The sequence below is a fragment of the Hippopotamus amphibius genome, chromosome 8 (assembly GCF_030028045.1).
Source record: "Hippopotamus amphibius kiboko isolate mHipAmp2 chromosome 8, mHipAmp2.hap2, whole genome shotgun sequence".
Classification (NCBI taxonomy): Eukaryota; Metazoa; Chordata; class Mammalia; order Artiodactyla; family Hippopotamidae; genus Hippopotamus; species Hippopotamus amphibius.
In genome coordinates this window covers 143199606-143216088 of record NC_080193.1, presented here as the reverse complement: position 1 = coordinate 143216088, position 16483 = coordinate 143199606, and the positions used below count along the sequence as shown (strand labels likewise).

Genomic DNA, 16483 nt, shown 5'->3' with positions numbered 1-16483 from the left:
ACAGTAATTCTATTTTTAATTTTCTGAAGAAGCTCCACACTGTTTTCCCAGGGGCTGCACCATCTTACATTCCCACCAACAGGGCACAGGGTTCCAATTTCTCCACATCATGACCAACGCTTATTTTCTTCTCTTTTCTTTCTTTCTTTCTTTTTTTTTTTTTGATAGTAGGCATCCTAATGGGTGTGGGGTGATTTGCATTTCCCTATTGTTTAGTCTAATAAGTCGTTTTTATCCTTTTATCCTTTCCTTCATAAAAACCCATTCATTCTTAATCCCTGAAACTTCTTCCAAGCCCTTTTCTCTGCCTCATCTTCCATAACAAAGGCAGGATATTGTCTACTTCATCCTCTTGCATGCATCTCTTCCGATATCTATGAATAGATTCTGAGAAGCTTCCTGCCTGATGATGATAGCTTAGGTCGTGGGGGAGAGGCGGAAGGCAGAAAGAAATGAATACAAACACACAACTAGAGAAATGGATCAATACGAGACCATTTCGACTTAAAAAAAAAAAAATCAAAGGCCACCATCTCCTACCCAAAAAAGTTGAGAAGCCTATCCCAGCAGAAAAATATACATGAATTCACAGAAAGCGAAATACAAGTGACTAATAAATACTTGAAATATTTATTATTTCAAATATTCTTTATTATTTGAAATATTTCAGGTAAATATTCCAAATATTTATTTGAAATATTCATCATGAATAACATAAAACAGACACATTGCAAGAGTAACATTTTTTTCCACTTTCAAAGAAAAAAATTTCCTCAAATAATAATAATTATCTGCAAGCTAATAAGGAAAAACAAATGCATATAATCTTTCCCAACACCAATTTGGCGATTTGTATCTATCAACAACACTAAAATATATGTCTCTGGGCTTAGACGTGCCACTTTCAGGAAACATTCCTCAGGAAGACATTAGTAATTGAAAGATTTATATACACAAACTGGAAACAGCCAAAATATCCAACAATAACAGGGGGACTGTTGAAATAAATTATGGTATATCCATAGGGGAGAACAATGTACAGTCATTGAAAATACTTTTGCAAAAGTTTAATGACATGGAAAATGTTCAGATTATATCATTAAATAGCAAAAGGCTGCATATAAAACCATATATATATATACAGTATGAGCTCATGATACCTGCTCTAAAATAGGAGATCAACAAAATTATTAGGAGATCAAGAAACCTGGTTCTGAATGTCTAGCTTCTTATTTAAAGCTGTGTAAAGTTAGGTGCATTTCCTAAAGTTTCAGTCCTTAGTGTCATCTGTAAAATATTGGGAAAATGAACAGCTACCACACAGGGCTTGTAAGAGGATTATATGATGTAAACCACGTAAAGTAATAAACTCATATTAGGAAATAAATATTAGTTGATATTCTTCAATTAAAATTTAAAAGTTATTCATTAACAACTGCAGTCATTTGCAAAAGTCCAACATAAAACAAACGGTGAGCTCCAAGTTGCAACTTCAGACCACGTGCCCTGGGCACTCCTTCATCCACAGCAGTAGCCCCAAAAAAGGTGGTGTGACAATCACCATTTTGTATTCAATCAGGCCACAGCACAGGCATTTGATAAGTCAATAAAAACTATGATGGCAGGAAAAAGTGATGACAAGAGAGCTTATGAAATCATTTTTTAGAAGAGGGGATGTGGGAAAGAAGGGACCAAAGAATACCTTTAGGCGTAAAGATTCCCAGGGCATCACTAATACAGAAGGATCCTTGTAATACAATTGGCAATCTTGGTAGCCTCTTATTTTTACAAATAAAAAGAAAGAAAAAATGGCCCCCTAACAACATTAAGTGGCACACGAGGCACCAGCAAACATAATTTGGAAACTTGGTATCCTGATTCAAAAGTGCTCAAGAAATGAACTGATCAAAGGAAGATGGGAGGGGGAAAAAACAACATAATTTCGAGGGTCATGGCTTTGTAAGAAATAGATGACCAATGGCTTTAGAGACTCTGGGTTGGTTGGTGATGAAGGAAGGAATATAAGTGCATGTGATAAACATTTAAAAGCTTCCATGTATCAACACAACATGGACCTAGACTCTAGTGCTCACCAACAACGTGTTACCAGTGAGTAGAACAGGTAAGGAAAGCCTGAGGCAGGTGCAGTGATCTCCTATAAAGCCATGGCACGATGAAAGAAATTCACCTGAAACTCCATTTTATTGCCACAGCCACCTGCCTTTCCCCGTCACAGAAGGCAAACCACTTCTGAAATACCATCTAGACTGGCATTCAGGGGGAAAAAAATCTAACTCTGCCCATGGAGAATTCAGATACTTTCAACAGAAAAGCCACAAGTGAACTCGGTGTCAATTTCATCAGTCCTTGATGACATTAAATCATTTGTGATCATTTTCAGTTATCTCAGTTGCCTTCCCCACCATGCTAAGGTGCTGCCCATTAAGAGTGAGGTCAGGCCTTTTATCCGTAATTCAACCTATTCCAAATAGTTACACTATTGCACCCTGTAGACACCGACCTCTTATTTTGCAAGATGAGAAAGCCGTACTACAGTTCTGCAGAGAATACCATCCCTTTGATTTTCAGTTGTTTCCCAACGCAACATCCATCGTAATCCAATTTTTTCTATCCTAGTCAGAAATTGAAGGAGTCAACCTATTTTTGTCTGACCCAAACTCTTGCCCCTTATACCAGTCTGGCAAAGCAGGTATCTGTGGTTTTAATCTGAATCACACCATCATTTAACAAGTGAAACTGGTACATTTATAGCATTAAATATCCAGGATGGATTGCAAGAGAAAAGTCACATTTGTATGCAAGTTATTCTCAAGTACTCTGTCTTGGGCCATCACAGGCTGGGTGGCTTATATAGAACAGAAATTTCTCGCTCATAGTTCTGGAGACTTGGAAGTCCAAGATCAGGACGCCAGCAGACTTGGTGTCTGATGAAGGCAATCTTCCCGCTTCACAGACAGCCATCTTTTCACTGTGTTCTCACAGTGCAAGGGGTGAGGGAAGCCTCTGGGGCCTTTTTGTAAAATAAAGGCACTAAACCCATACATGAAGGTGACCTAGTCACCTCCCAAAGTCCCCACTTCCTACCACCATCACCTTGTGTTTGCAAGGTGTTTGCAGCTTATGCATAAGGAGTGCCCCTTCTGGATTTTCAGGGGACATAAACATGCAGTCCTCTAGTCTTCTAAAATATATCTTCATTACAAGGTACATTATAGGGAAATCCTTCAGTTATGAAATTCACCTGACATTCCACTTTTTCCTGGCAGTCGTCCACTCACACCTCCCCTCTCCCCTCTAATATCAGGAATACATCCTCATTTTCTCCCTCGCCTCCCCTCTCCTCTCCTCTCCTCTCCTCGGTGGCCTCACCCAAGGCTGCTGACAAGGCAAAGATATTAAGTAAACCCATAAGAAAAGCTGACCCACTGGAGAGACATTCCCACCGATACACCCGAGACACTGTTGTTCTTTGAGGGTTTGGTGGCAGTAGATCATTATTGGGCTGAATGAGCCAGGCAAGACTGGCGCCAGCCTCTGAAGAACGACATTTCTCATGCAGAATCAACCTGACAGGAATGAGCTGCTCGTTTCTCACCCAGCCATCACAAGAGGTGCAGGTGTCCTCTGGAACCCACCTAAAAAAGGTCTTAGGAAAGACAGCAGTTGTTTTCTCTGGAGAATCTTCTTTGTTGGTTATTCTGAAACAGTGTAGCTTTCTGGAGCACAAATGACAATAGCCCAAATGGTTCTTTTAACTCAAATCACAAAGCCATTAGCTAGAATATTTGTATGGGAAAAAACCTCTTCATTCTGAGATGACTTATTTCTACCTGCAAAAAAATAACATTTAGCCTCCTTCAAAGTTTCATGAGATAACAATTAGTAAGCTTCAAATACACACCATCCCTACAGGGACTGGATAACCGGGAAAGTGCAAGCAACCTTGGATTACAAAGGCCATCTGCTTCACCGCATAAATGAGAAAAGAAGGCAGAGAGAAATCAGGTGGCTGCCCCAGTGCAAGGTAAGTTTGACTAGAATGCAAATGTTCTGATCCTCAATCAGTACTTTCTGCATCTCTCTCCTAAACCCACAAGGAAGAACTTACAGGAGCATTACCTTTTATAACAATAACAAAAAAAATTTAATTCCCAAACAGAAATTCAGCAGAACTTGAATCCCACATTTATGAATACCACAGCAACACACATTTTTTAAAGTGAGTTTAGAAGCATTTATTATAATTCCAATGAATGGCTTATTGACCCTAAACAAGCATTAAATCAAGAAAATTCATCAAATAAATGATGTTACACTATTAAGTAATATTTTGTTCCCTGTCAACAAGCCAACAACATAATATAATGGTATACACTACGATTTTCATTCTAGGAGAAACCAACCAGTTTTTTGCTTTTGTTTTTTAACAGATAGTTTACTCAGTCAGTCAGGTAATATCCATGGTGGCCCTTCTGGTTCCTATCTGGAGCTGAGTGTAGATGAAAGGCTATGCTAAAAACTACCAAGCTTTGGGCTGTTCACCGACTCAGCCAAAAGTCCCTGACTTTAGGCTGCTTCATTTTTAACCAACCACGCTGAGCGTTCACACTGTTGTCCATCTGGTACTACAACACTGCACTGCTCCGGCCACCAGCACCTTCCCCGCCCAAACCCCAGCTGTGGGGGTGAACGCAAAAAGACAGGACTGCTCAACTGGACAAAGCCCAATTCAATTAATTCTTTAGTTTTCTCTTTACACAGAGAAATACACACGACGCAGGAGAATGAATTCACAGTTTTAGCCTCCACATGGGCACGAAAGACCCCCATCTAATAGAAATCAAGGCCTTGGATGATCAGCTATTTCATAGATATGTTCTCAGCTTTGAAATAAATGACAATAGAAGCAGAAGAGGAAGAGAATCCTGGGGGAATTATTTCCTATTACAAATCATTTCATTTTACAGAGAGATTTACAACCAGCTTCTTTAAATCATGTTATACATTACAGAATACTGAAAAAGGAAAAGATTTACGCACAACATGTTAGAAGGGTACCAAAAGTGAGTCGTACCAGTGCCAACAATATCGGCTGGTTCAGTTATACTGATTCAGGTCCTTGATGGGTGCTGACATGCAGGCCACAGGTTGGATGCCAGAATGTGTCATTAAGGTTTGAGACGAGGAGAGACATGCAGAACTTGTAATTCTGGATACAACTATACCCTTGGATTTTCAGAAAAGTGAGAGAGTCCCAAATAGTTAAAGACAGAGCTGTCACTATTATAGGAAGAAACAAAGTAGACACCCTTCCAAAAGTCAGTAGCATCCTGCGGTATATGGGCCATATTGTATTATTATGCTGAACATTAAACTTTCACTTTCCATATAGGCTATTAAATCACTTCAGTCTGGATCAATGGCCAGAAAGAAACCCACTAACTCTCTACATATCAATGTGAGGACATGTGCTGTGACTGATAGTAGAAGGCAGTTGACTGCTTTGTGTTAATTCTAAGTCATGAGATTGTGCAAAGGAAGAAAAAGATGTTCAGGAAAAGGAAAAATAAATTCCAGTTTTCAACTATGAAATTAACTTTATTTATTTATTTATTTATTAAGCAGAGAAAGTCAAAGTACAAGCTATCTCCATTCTCTAACAAATGTATTTTTTCCAACCAAATGAACAGCCGGGAATCAGCTTTCTACACATAGGTCAATAGCTGACATGCTTTTATTTTCCAAAACACGACTACACATCTCTTTCAAATATATCAGCCAGCTAAAAGTGAGCCCAGCCAGAATTTATCAGCCAGAATTGATCAGATGTCATTTGGCAACTGTGTGGAGCCCCAACTATGTAGATCACCAGAGAGCAAACCGGCTGCTCCCAAGAGGCTCCTTTTGGAGAGATTGCAAGGTCAGATATGAGTTACCATTTTCTATAAGCAAACATTTGTTCTACAAGCAACTCTAACCCTGCAAACACACCCACTTTCTCACAGTGAGTCTCAGCGCTGGAGAGGATCAATGACATATCTGTGCAAGACTCCACTCATTTTAAAACAGGTCTTTAAATCTGTTCCTTTGTGCTTGTCAATCTCTGCGTGTGGACGGCCGACTTAGTTCTCAGGCAACAATACTGCCCACTGAAAAATACACCTTCCTCAAACAAAAGATACTTGTTGTTCCCCTGAAGCACTGTCTGTTGCCATTTCCAGCAACAAATGACACAAAAGACAAATTCTGCCATCCTCAAGAGTGGTTCCGGACAAACAGAAACACCAAAATAAGGAGCAAAAGCTTAAGAAACAAAACCAAGGTGAGCTGGGTGCCGGGGAGGAGAGGTGGAAGTGAGAAGTGGAGTCTACACTCAGAGACCTGAGAAGCTCAGCCTCCACTGATGAATGGGGGACGCGGGAGGCGAGAGGAAGGGGAGGGGAGGTCTTCAGTTGAGAAAAAGAAGTGTGTGCTGCTGTCCGGGTTTTGTTTCAGCAGCGCCCGGAGAGTGCGTGGCAGGCAAAATCTAGTTTGGTGACGAAGACCGATTCAATGAGTAACACAAGTTTGTTTATGACCCAAAGCAGCTACCCAACCAAATCCGGGAACTATAGAGCCGATAACATGGCAATTCCTTAAAACTGTGTGTTTTGGTACCAAACGAAAGTGTGTGGTTATTCATAGGAAACATCTGTCAATTTAATGTCACCATTTGGCAGGCTGTGCCCCCGCGCTGTCACATCCTCTTTTAAAGAAGTCGCTAACGGCCCGGAGTCCTGGAAACCTACAAACTACTGTCACCTACTTCCCAAGCACTGTGGTCCTGATACTCAGTGTCACTGATGGAGACCAAATAGCGGCCAGAAGCCAAGGAGTCCCCGGCGAATTCTGCCAAAGCACAGTCCGGGCAGTCCGTGTGCCGGGGTGAAGGGATCTGGAAGGGTGCGCGGTTCCTCCGCCCTCGGGGCCGCGCGTCCGGAACGTTCCTGGCTGTCAGGTGGGTGGCGGCGACAGGGCTCGGCGGGGAAGCCCTGCCTGGCAGCGCCGCGTGCCCGCGGGGCCGAGAGAGGCCAGCCGGGCGGAGCGCGGCGCGTCCCGCCGCCGGCCGCCGCTCACCTTTGTTCGCCCGCCCGCGCCGCGAGCAGGAGAGCGGGGGTCTAGCCCGAGGCTCCGCCGGCCCTCCCCGGCGCCCCGGAGGAAATCCGGAGGCGAGCCAGACCCTCTCCGGCCCCCGGCACGGCAGCCGGGCGGGCGGAGAGGTCGGCGGCCCCTTGCCCAGCACACAGGTCGGGAGGCGTGAGCGCGAGCGCGGGGGGCGCGGGGGCGCGCGCCACAGCACGCGAGTGTGCGTGTGCGCGCGAGGGGGTGCGGGTGTGTGTGTGTGTGTGTCTGTGTGTGTGTGTGTAGGGGGAGGGGAGGGGCGCTCCAGCCCGTCTTACCTCTCGAAGATGAGCCGTATCATCAACATGCAGAAGGCCAAGGGGAAGGCGAGGTAGAGGTCCTCAGCCTGCGGGAAGGTGGCTTCCTCCGTGTTCTTCAGGTCCGCCCAGGTGACATTGTGCGGGAGCCAAAACCTCTCGTTCCAGAACCAGGCTAAGATCCCTGCCATCTTGCTTTGTCCACGGCCGTCCTGGGCTCCCGCGGCCCGCCAAGCTCTCCGCCGCGCAGGGCGCCCGGGGATGCGCGCGCGGCTGGCCCGAGCCTGTGCCGCCGCCGCCGCCTCCTCCGCGGCCGCTGCTCTCGAGGGCTCGCGGCGAGCCCCGGCTCTCTCCTCCCTCTGGCCGCGTCGGGGAAAGGAGCCGCCTCGCCCGTCACATGGCAGCCCGGGCCGCCCGCCCTGATTGGCTCGCCCTCGCGTCAAGCAGCGAGGCACACGCGGCCGGCTCGCCCACGCCCGGAGGGCAGGGCGCAGCCGCTGCGCCCCGGGCGCAGGGGCACCGCTCTGGGCAGTGCCGCCGGGCCCTGCGCTCACGGTGCTCTCGGGCGGCGCTCAGGGCGGCGACCCGGGCCCCGGGGCTTGCTCGCACATGCCCAGAACGCCGGCTCCGGCCCCACCGGAGTTTCGGGGGGCTCGGTCGGCTCTCCGCGCGCCACAGGCGGTGGGGAGCCAGGGAGGGGTCGGGGCCGGTCTTCACAACCACCCTTGCGCGGAGACAGAACAGCCGAAGGAGAAGTAGGGGGCGCAGAAAGCAAAGGAGGAAGAAGTAGCAGGGAAAGAGGCATCCCCTCCAGCGCCTGGAGAACGAGGGGGGAAAGCAGGAACTGGGACAGGATGGTTTGGCAAGAACCATCTGCCTCCACCCCACGCCCGTCTTGCCCCATCTCTGACGTTCCGGCCCGGTTTTACTCCTGCCCGTCACCACAGCCAGCACCCCCAGGGGACAAGCCCCCCCCCCCCCCGTCTAATTTATGAAGTGGCAGGAGAAATTAGGCACTTAGTTGCTGTTTGATGGTGAAGATGCGCCGTGGACGATTCTAAGAACCGCAGCATCCTGTAAACCCGCCCCACGACACGAACCTCTCCGCAGACGGCGCCAGACCGCATCCTGGCGTGGCACTGTGCTCCTGGACGCTTCGCTCGGCACCCGGACCGCCTCATCGTGGCCGCCCTTTGAATCGGAAACCTTTAAGGCGTTAGGCCTGTGAGGCGTGACCCAGGCACCTTGCCTCCCATGATACGGTTCCTCATTGGTACGGGAACCACGTGCGGGTCAGTGCAGTGGTACCTGCAGACCTGGTTCCAGGGAATATTGGGCTGATTTTTCTCACAAATATTCATTTCCTGCCTGCTTCTGCTAGTAAGTTCTACTGGACCTTTCCAAGAGGCAAATAAACAGGTTCTTAACGCACACATCTTTACCCTCCCTCCCGCTCCAGCTGCCGCCCTGTTTTCACTCCTTCCCTTTAAAGCATAACTCTAAACAACTGCCTGTAGCTGTTGCTTCCACTCCTCCCCTCCATTCTCCTTCCAGCTTCCATTTGGGCATTTGCCCCTCTTGGCTGCACTGAACTGCTCAAGTCACCAGTGATCTCCATGCTGCTAAATCCAAAGGTCGGTTCTCAAGGCCTGTGTCAGTAGCATTTGGCCAAGTTCGTCAGTCTCTGCCTTCTGAAATACTTTCTTGTCTTGGTTTCCAGAAACCACATGCTTTCTGGTTTTCCTCCTGCCTTATGGCCACTTTTGCTGAATCTCCTTTCTGGTTACTCCTCACCATCTCGGCTCCTTAAAGGCCTAGGAGCCAGTGTTTTCTCTTCGCTTTTCTATCTGTGTACATCCACTTGGTGATCTTATCCAGTCCCGTAGCTTTCAATGCCGTCTGTATGGCTTTCAGTGACATAGTGATGGCTGCGAAATTTGTATCTCTAGCATGAACTTTTCCTTGAACTTCAGACTCCTAAATCCACTTGGATGTCTAAGAGCCATTTCCTGTCCAAACTACCAATCTTTCCCCTCATTTTTCCCCTCCTGTATTCTTGGCTCAGGCCAAAAACCTAGAGTCATCTTTTTTCCTTTCCTCTCTCGTATCTCCTTTATAATCCATCACATATCTCATTAGCTCCATCTTTAAACCAGAATCACACCATCTCTCACCACCTCTTCTGCTTCCATCTTGGACCAAACAACCAACATTTCTCTTCTGAGGTACCGTAGTAGCCTCCTAACTCCCAGTTTCAACATTTGTCCCTCTACAGCCTGTTCGCAGCCGGTGTGATCTGGTGGAAACATAGTCAGATCCCTTCTGTGCTTAAAGCCATACTGCTTCCCCATTCCTCCCCAACTGGAAGCCAAAGTCTTTTCAGTGACCAAAGATATGTGACTCCATGTTACCTCTCTGACCTCTACTCTCCTCTCTCATCCTCCTGTCCCTTACTTAGTGTGCTTTGGTCACACTGTTCTCCCTGCCCTTCCTGCAAAACACCCAGCATGCCTTTAGGCCTTTGTACTTGCTTTTCTCTATCTCTGGAACTTTTTCCCCCCAAATACCCATGCTCGCTCTTTCTATAATGCCACTCACTCAGTGAAACCTTCCCTGGCCGCCCTCGTTAGTCTATAATTCTTAGTCCCCACCCCTGCCCTTCCTAATTAACGTTCTTGCTTTGTTTTCCTCCAAAGCATTTATCACCATCTAACACAATATAGTTTTTACTTTTTTAACAATTGGTCTCCCTACACACACACTAGAATGTAAGCTTCCAAAGGGAAGTATCATGTCTATTGCTGTTTTATCTCTAGCACTTAAAAGTAGTGCTCAGCACATAGCAGGTACTCGATAAACTTGAATCAATGAATCAGCAGTACTCTAACCTCACAAAAATCTTCTCTAGGAGAGGAAAAAAAATCTGAATAAATAATAGTGTTAAATGTTTATACACTCGTGAAGAATAAAGAAGGCATAAAGAAGGGCTTGATCAGTTCTAAGTTGGGGTAGGGGAGGTGTCCTTGAATTTTATTTTATTTTTATTTTACTTATTTGTTTGTTTATGTATTTCTTTTTGGTTGCATCAGGTCTTAGTTGCAGCATGTGGGATCTTTGTGCACTCAGGATCTTTCGTTACGGCTCGAGGGCTTTTCTCTGGTTGTAGCGTGTGGGTTTTCTGTTCTCTAGTTGTGGCACGCAGGCTCTGGGGCACATGGGCTCTGCTTTGTGCGGCACACAGGCTCTCTGGTTGAGGCTTGTGAGCTCAGTAGTTGTGGCTTATGGGCTTAGTTGCCCCACAGCATGTGAGATCTTAGTTCCCCGACCAGAGATCAAACCCCCGTCCCCTGCATTGCAAGGCAGATTGTTGTTGTTTTTTTTTAAATCCTTATTTCATACTCATTCTTTTTTTAAAAATAAACTTATTTATTTGTTTATTAGTTTATTGGCTGTGTTGGGTCTTCATTGCTGCACACGGGCTTTGTCTAGCTACGGTGAATGGGGGCTACTCTTCGTTGTGGTGCACGGGCTTCTCGTAGCGCTGGCTTCTCCAGTTGCAGAGCATGGGCTCTAGGTGCTCGGGCTTCAGCAGTTGTGGCTCACGGGCTCTAGAGTGCAGGCTCAGTAGTTGTAGCGCACGAGCTTAGTCACTCCGCTGGCATGCGGGATCTTCCCAGACCAGGGATCGAACTCGTGTCCCCTGCATTGGCAGGCAGATTCTTAACCACTGCGCCACGAGGGTAGCCCCAGCAAGGCAGATTCTTTACCACTGGACCACCAGGGAAGTCCCGGGAGGTGTCCTTGAAGTGAGTTCTTCAGGGACTAGTTCATCACCATCCCCATGTGAGACCGTGTGGCCAACTGCTCCCTGTTGCTGGTGACCTTCCAGAAAGATGCCTCAACACCAACTGCGTTATTGTAGGCCACAGAGAGGAGGTCTGTTAAGGTCTCTTGCCACCTTCGCGTCATGGTGGATCCTGGTCTTCTGGGCCAGGCAGACCCCCTCCACGGCAGCCGCTGGTCCCTCGTGCCACTCTCATGTGTGACCCGACGGGACCTTGCCTTCTCTGCTGTCCCCAAAGCCCTGCTGTGTCCCCACACATACCCAAGGGGCAATGTTGATGACAGTGCTCTGGGGCCTGAAATTTGACCCTGGGCGATGGAAGTCTGTGGATACATTTTCACTCTTTTCCCTCCACTGCCCCTGAGACACACACAGTAGCTTCAAACAGCCTTTCGGAAAATGTCCTATGATACACAGCATGCCGCTTATTTCAGAATGGTGGCCAGCTCAGAAACTGCCTTACATCTCCTCCCTTTCTCTGTCTCACTCAGTTTTATTTCCGTTCTTGCTTCCCTGAAGTTACACCTCCCTGGAAATGCTCATTTTTACAGAGAAGCCAAACTAAGATTGTGTGGCTACCCTATTCATCAGCTCTGAGAAGGTGGCGAGATTTCAGGAACACTTTGAAAGATAGCTTTTGGTGGACACTGGAAAGAGAACTCACTATTTATCTGTGAATTTTGCACAAGTCACTTCATTTCTGAGAGCATGTTAACACCCTCCTGGGTACGCTGTGTACCAATAGTCCCCACCTTGCCTACGTCACCTGACTATCCTGAGGCTCACAGGAGATAATATATGGGAGAGGGCCTATGTACTCTTAATAACCTCTATACACACGCACACGCAACAAACCTCTGCTCCTGTATCTGTCCAGCATATCTCCTACAGGCTACGGCTCCTTCCTACCACCCTTCATCTGAATGATTACCCCAGAAATACAATAGAGCAAGATATCACTCCATCTCTGATCACATCTTATTGGTCCAGGGATGGACCCTTGGACCAAGATAGCAATTAAAGTCCTCCTTCTGGTATGGGGCATGGGTCAAGGCATTCTTTCTCTGTACCCTTGGACTCTAGGGTTTCAAACTTAGGAGCTGTTGGCCCCCATGCTTCATCATATGGAAAGCAAACGGAGAAGCTCAGTTCAGGCTCTGGGGAAGGTTGGTCCCAGGAAAGACACAGCACAGCATACCTCCCAGGGAGGCCACGTTATACCTGTGCAGAAAAGACTTCTAATTTGTTGCCCCAGGAAACCAAAATACAATTTATTCATGGGACAAGTTTGTAACTCAACAAGTAAACCAATCGTTGGCTTGTAAATAGAAGAGATGTGAGAGAGAAGAGATGAAGAAAAGTTTCCGCTGGGAGTGGAGGGTGATATTGCCGAGGTTGCATGTTAGGAAATCATGCTTTAGGTCCCGAATATGAAATGAATATGAGAATACACCCTCTTTTTTCCAGGCAACTGGGGCATATCAACAAAGCTGAGCATTATTTCTCATTCTGAGGCACACACCCAGGTCTTACTCCTTCTACGTACATTCGAGTCTACTTTTTAGATACCAGAAGTCTAGTTGAATTTCCACTGAGTCACATAAAACAAAATTATAGTGCTTGTTCTACAAAAAGATTACAAAATCTATTTGTACTTACATAAAAATCCAGATAGCAATATGTACCAGCACCACTCAAGATGGCATTGGGCGATAGGTGAGAAGTGCCCAAATATTGAAGATAATAGGGTCTCCTGCTCAAAGGAGGAGGAAGATGTTCTGTGTGGAAGAGGTCAAGGAAAGCTTAGAGGAAGAGGCAGAAATGGAATCAGACTTTCAAGAATGAGTGGGTTTTAAAAAGGCACGAGCAAAGGAAAACGTGAGGAAGGTTTGCTGAAGAACAATAAACAAAATGTAGTTGAGAAGCCAGATTACAAATGGCCTTTAATATGAGCCAAAGGGTTGCTCCTCCTTATTTTAGTGAGAACAGCATTTTATCTATGACAGCATATAAGTCATTCTACAGTATGATGCCTGGTTCACAGTACATGCTCAATTATCGTAGGTTTTTAAAAATATACAAAGTTATTTATGGCTCAAAACACAGCACAATGCTAAAAGGAAGCATTCGATTCAAACACTCAATTCGTTGATTTTAAAGGAAGCTGGTTTTCACTGGGAATAATACAAAAATACTGCCAAATTTTATTTCTGCAGTCATTGCTCGTGAGTATATAACCTTCTTGCTGTGGTTGGCAAAACTATCTTAAACCTACACTTGATGGTCACTGTGCAGGTGGTAGTCTCTTGGGTTTTCATTTATACAACATTTAGGGAGGGGATTGGCCAGGAAGTAGGCAGGGTCGTCCCCACAGCATGCACATCACCACAGCAGTACAGAAAACTCAGCATCTCCTGGCATCTTAAGGAAAGGACAGGACTGTTCAACTCACAGCATCGGAATCAGGCTAAGCTAAGGTGTTTAACCTGGACAGGAACTGAATATACATGATTTGCTGCAAGTTCTCCCGTAGGACTGCTCCCTACCCCCATGCTCACAGTCTTTCTTACAATTACATCAAAGTGCTGGAGGTCTGAAGATCTTTCTCCTGCCTCCTCTACCTTGACAGTTTCTATCTCTGGAAAATCTTTTCTGATACTGACAACCATCAATTACTCTTGTACTCCCAGCTCAACCGAATCACTGACTGGATTTTCTGTCTTTTCTCTAATAATCAAAATCTATTTAAATGTTAATTTGCCCCCTTGCAATTTTCATTAACCTACTAATGGTATGTCAGCCTCCCCCTTGAATTTTAAGCATGCCATATGTGTGGCAAAACTCACAAAGAAAAATAAGAAACAACCAAGTTTTCTGATTGTGGTCTGTCTCGTTAGGGATTACATTCACCTTAGTTACATATCTGTAACTTCATAGATATGTTCAACTAGGTATAGTGAGCCTCGATGGCATTTTCTCTGTGTACAGATAGATGACTAGTATTTAGGGGACAGGGCATCTGATGTATTTGCCATAAAACTTGAGCTCTACTTTCCACCATGCAAAGGCGTTTATAACCAAAGAAAAACAGAGAACTCAACCAATCATCTGGTTTATTTGCAGGAGGAATGAGTAACCTAAAATAGTGTTTGAAGTTATTGACTTTATATAGAAACAGAATTTCAGGACTGCAAGTGACCTTATACGTTAATGAGTACCATTTGCTCTCTGTGCCCATCCAAGCTATGATGAAACATCTCAGTTGACAGGGAGCTCATTACTTAACAAACCGACCCACTCCATTTGGCACACCTGTGACTATTAGAAAATGCCTCACAGTGGAAACATTACCTTGAGTATCCTAGCAGAATCTCCTTAGGTTTCACATTTGTAAAATGGGGATAGTATTTTAACATTGGCTAGATGGACCTAGAACTCAAGGGCAAGATTCATGTCTAGTCGCATTACCATGGACAAAATGCAGCACTGTGTATTTGACATGTCTAAGGGAGGCATTAGGAACACCTCTCAGTAAAATTCCGTGTCCCCCGACATTCCTCGCCTACGTGAACGACAAGAGTAAAGCTTAACTTGCCTACAGAACTATTAACCACTTGCCTAGTGATTTATGGAAAATTCAGTGCTTCTTTCAATTTAGACATAAAAGCGTGACCAGATATCCCTGAAGAAAAAAATTTTTAACAGGTAGGCATCTTGGGAATCATTTGTCAGCTGTGTAGATACAGGAAGAAAGGAAACACTTGAAGTGTAAATGCTACAATCTTCATGAACTCTACAGAACGTGAACGACCTTACAGGATATCGTTTCCTGAGTAAAATTTAAAAAGTGAAGACAGGAGCTAAACTATCTCATCAAACAGTAGTTTTAGAGAGCAGGCCATTCCTATTCATCCCACAGCAGGGTTAGGACTTAACCATGAACCCATTCCTGCAGGAATAGGCCTGTTGAGTTGCTTTGAGGAGAGTTGCAGCTCTATCAAGTCCAAGGTGGTTGGCAAGGATATGCCATGTTATAAAAAAGTAGGGAAAAAAAAAGGAAAAAAAAAAAGTAGGGATTGCAAACTCCCATGTCCTTAGGGGCCAGACAGGTAACAAAATGAATGGAACAGGCCAGGTGAAAGAAAAAGGGAGCAGACTGGAAATTAAACAGGCATGCATATTCTCCATTTCCTTTGTCCTCTCCTTGTTTGTTGTTTTGCTTTGTTTTTTTATGAGAAACAATAGCTGAGCAAGTCAAGCACATCTGTTGGCCAGATTTACAATCTTCAGTTACCTCCTTGTTTTCACACCTAAAGGACTGTATTCATTTAGAAGGCCATATTTTTAAAGGAATACTTTTTTTTTAATGGAATTTATACAGAAAATAACAACCAAGATGGTAAGAGATATGGAAATCTTGAGGAGACATTTAGTACACATGTTAAGTGCACAAACTTTGGAGTTTTAAAAATGTAGGTTTACGTGCTAGCTTTGCCAGTAATAGCCTATTTTTCCTTAGAAAAATACTCAATTACATAACCCTTTTGAAATCTCCGTTTCTTCACATGTACAAAAGGGATAATGCTATTTACCACATGGGATTAAGGTAAGATTTAAATGAAATAATGTAAAGTGTTTAACAGATAGGGAGGCATTGTTATGCATTGTAGTAATGTGGTGAAAATTTTGTTGTTTCGGGGAAAGACCGGCTCAGACTCTGCTGAGATAATCTACCTTCAAGGCAAGCTGATACCTTACATTTCACGCCTAAGGATGAGCAGACCTTTACTTCTGAGATTAGTAGCATTAGCTTTCACTCAGCAGAGAAAGTGAGGATGATGTCAGGAAGAAAGAGGCGGGGGAGTGGAGGCAGATTTCAGAAGCCCGTGCGCCCTGAATGCAATTCCTCCTGATGCTTTGGCTGCTAAGCTTCCATCAACATATTAGACACAAACTGCCGGAAACCAGTGACGTTTAGTAGAAACTCGTAAAGAGACTAAGTTTCGGTATGAGCGGCTTGTACAAACAAGAAAGCCGGAGGATGTCAGCTGAAAAGAATTTGAGAAATTGCGGAGATGGATTTTACATCTCAGGAGGTCAAGAAACTGGAATTTGAGTCAAGTGTGAAGGAGCAGGTGTCGTCGGCGAGGGTAGCCGTATCCAGTCACCCCACGAGCCACGGCAGGAACTAGAGGAGAAA

At 45.2% G+C, this 16483-nt stretch overlaps 1 protein-coding gene across 3 annotated transcripts in view; it reads right to left on the bottom strand.

Annotated features, from left to right (window-relative positions):
• CERS6 (ceramide synthase 6) overlaps positions 1 to 7779 on the bottom strand; it is a 308139-nt gene extending 300360 nt beyond the window's left edge. For all 3 annotated transcript variants that reach the window (XM_057744992.1, XM_057744993.1, XM_057744994.1), the window contains exon 1: positions 7461 to 7779. In XM_057744992.1, coding sequence (XP_057600975.1) covers positions 7461 to 7630 — 170 coding nt within the window. In that variant the 5' untranslated portion in view covers positions 7631 to 7779. The remainder of the gene's footprint in view (positions 1 to 7460) is intronic.
• Between the last annotated feature and the right edge of the window lie 8704 nt (positions 7780 to 16483).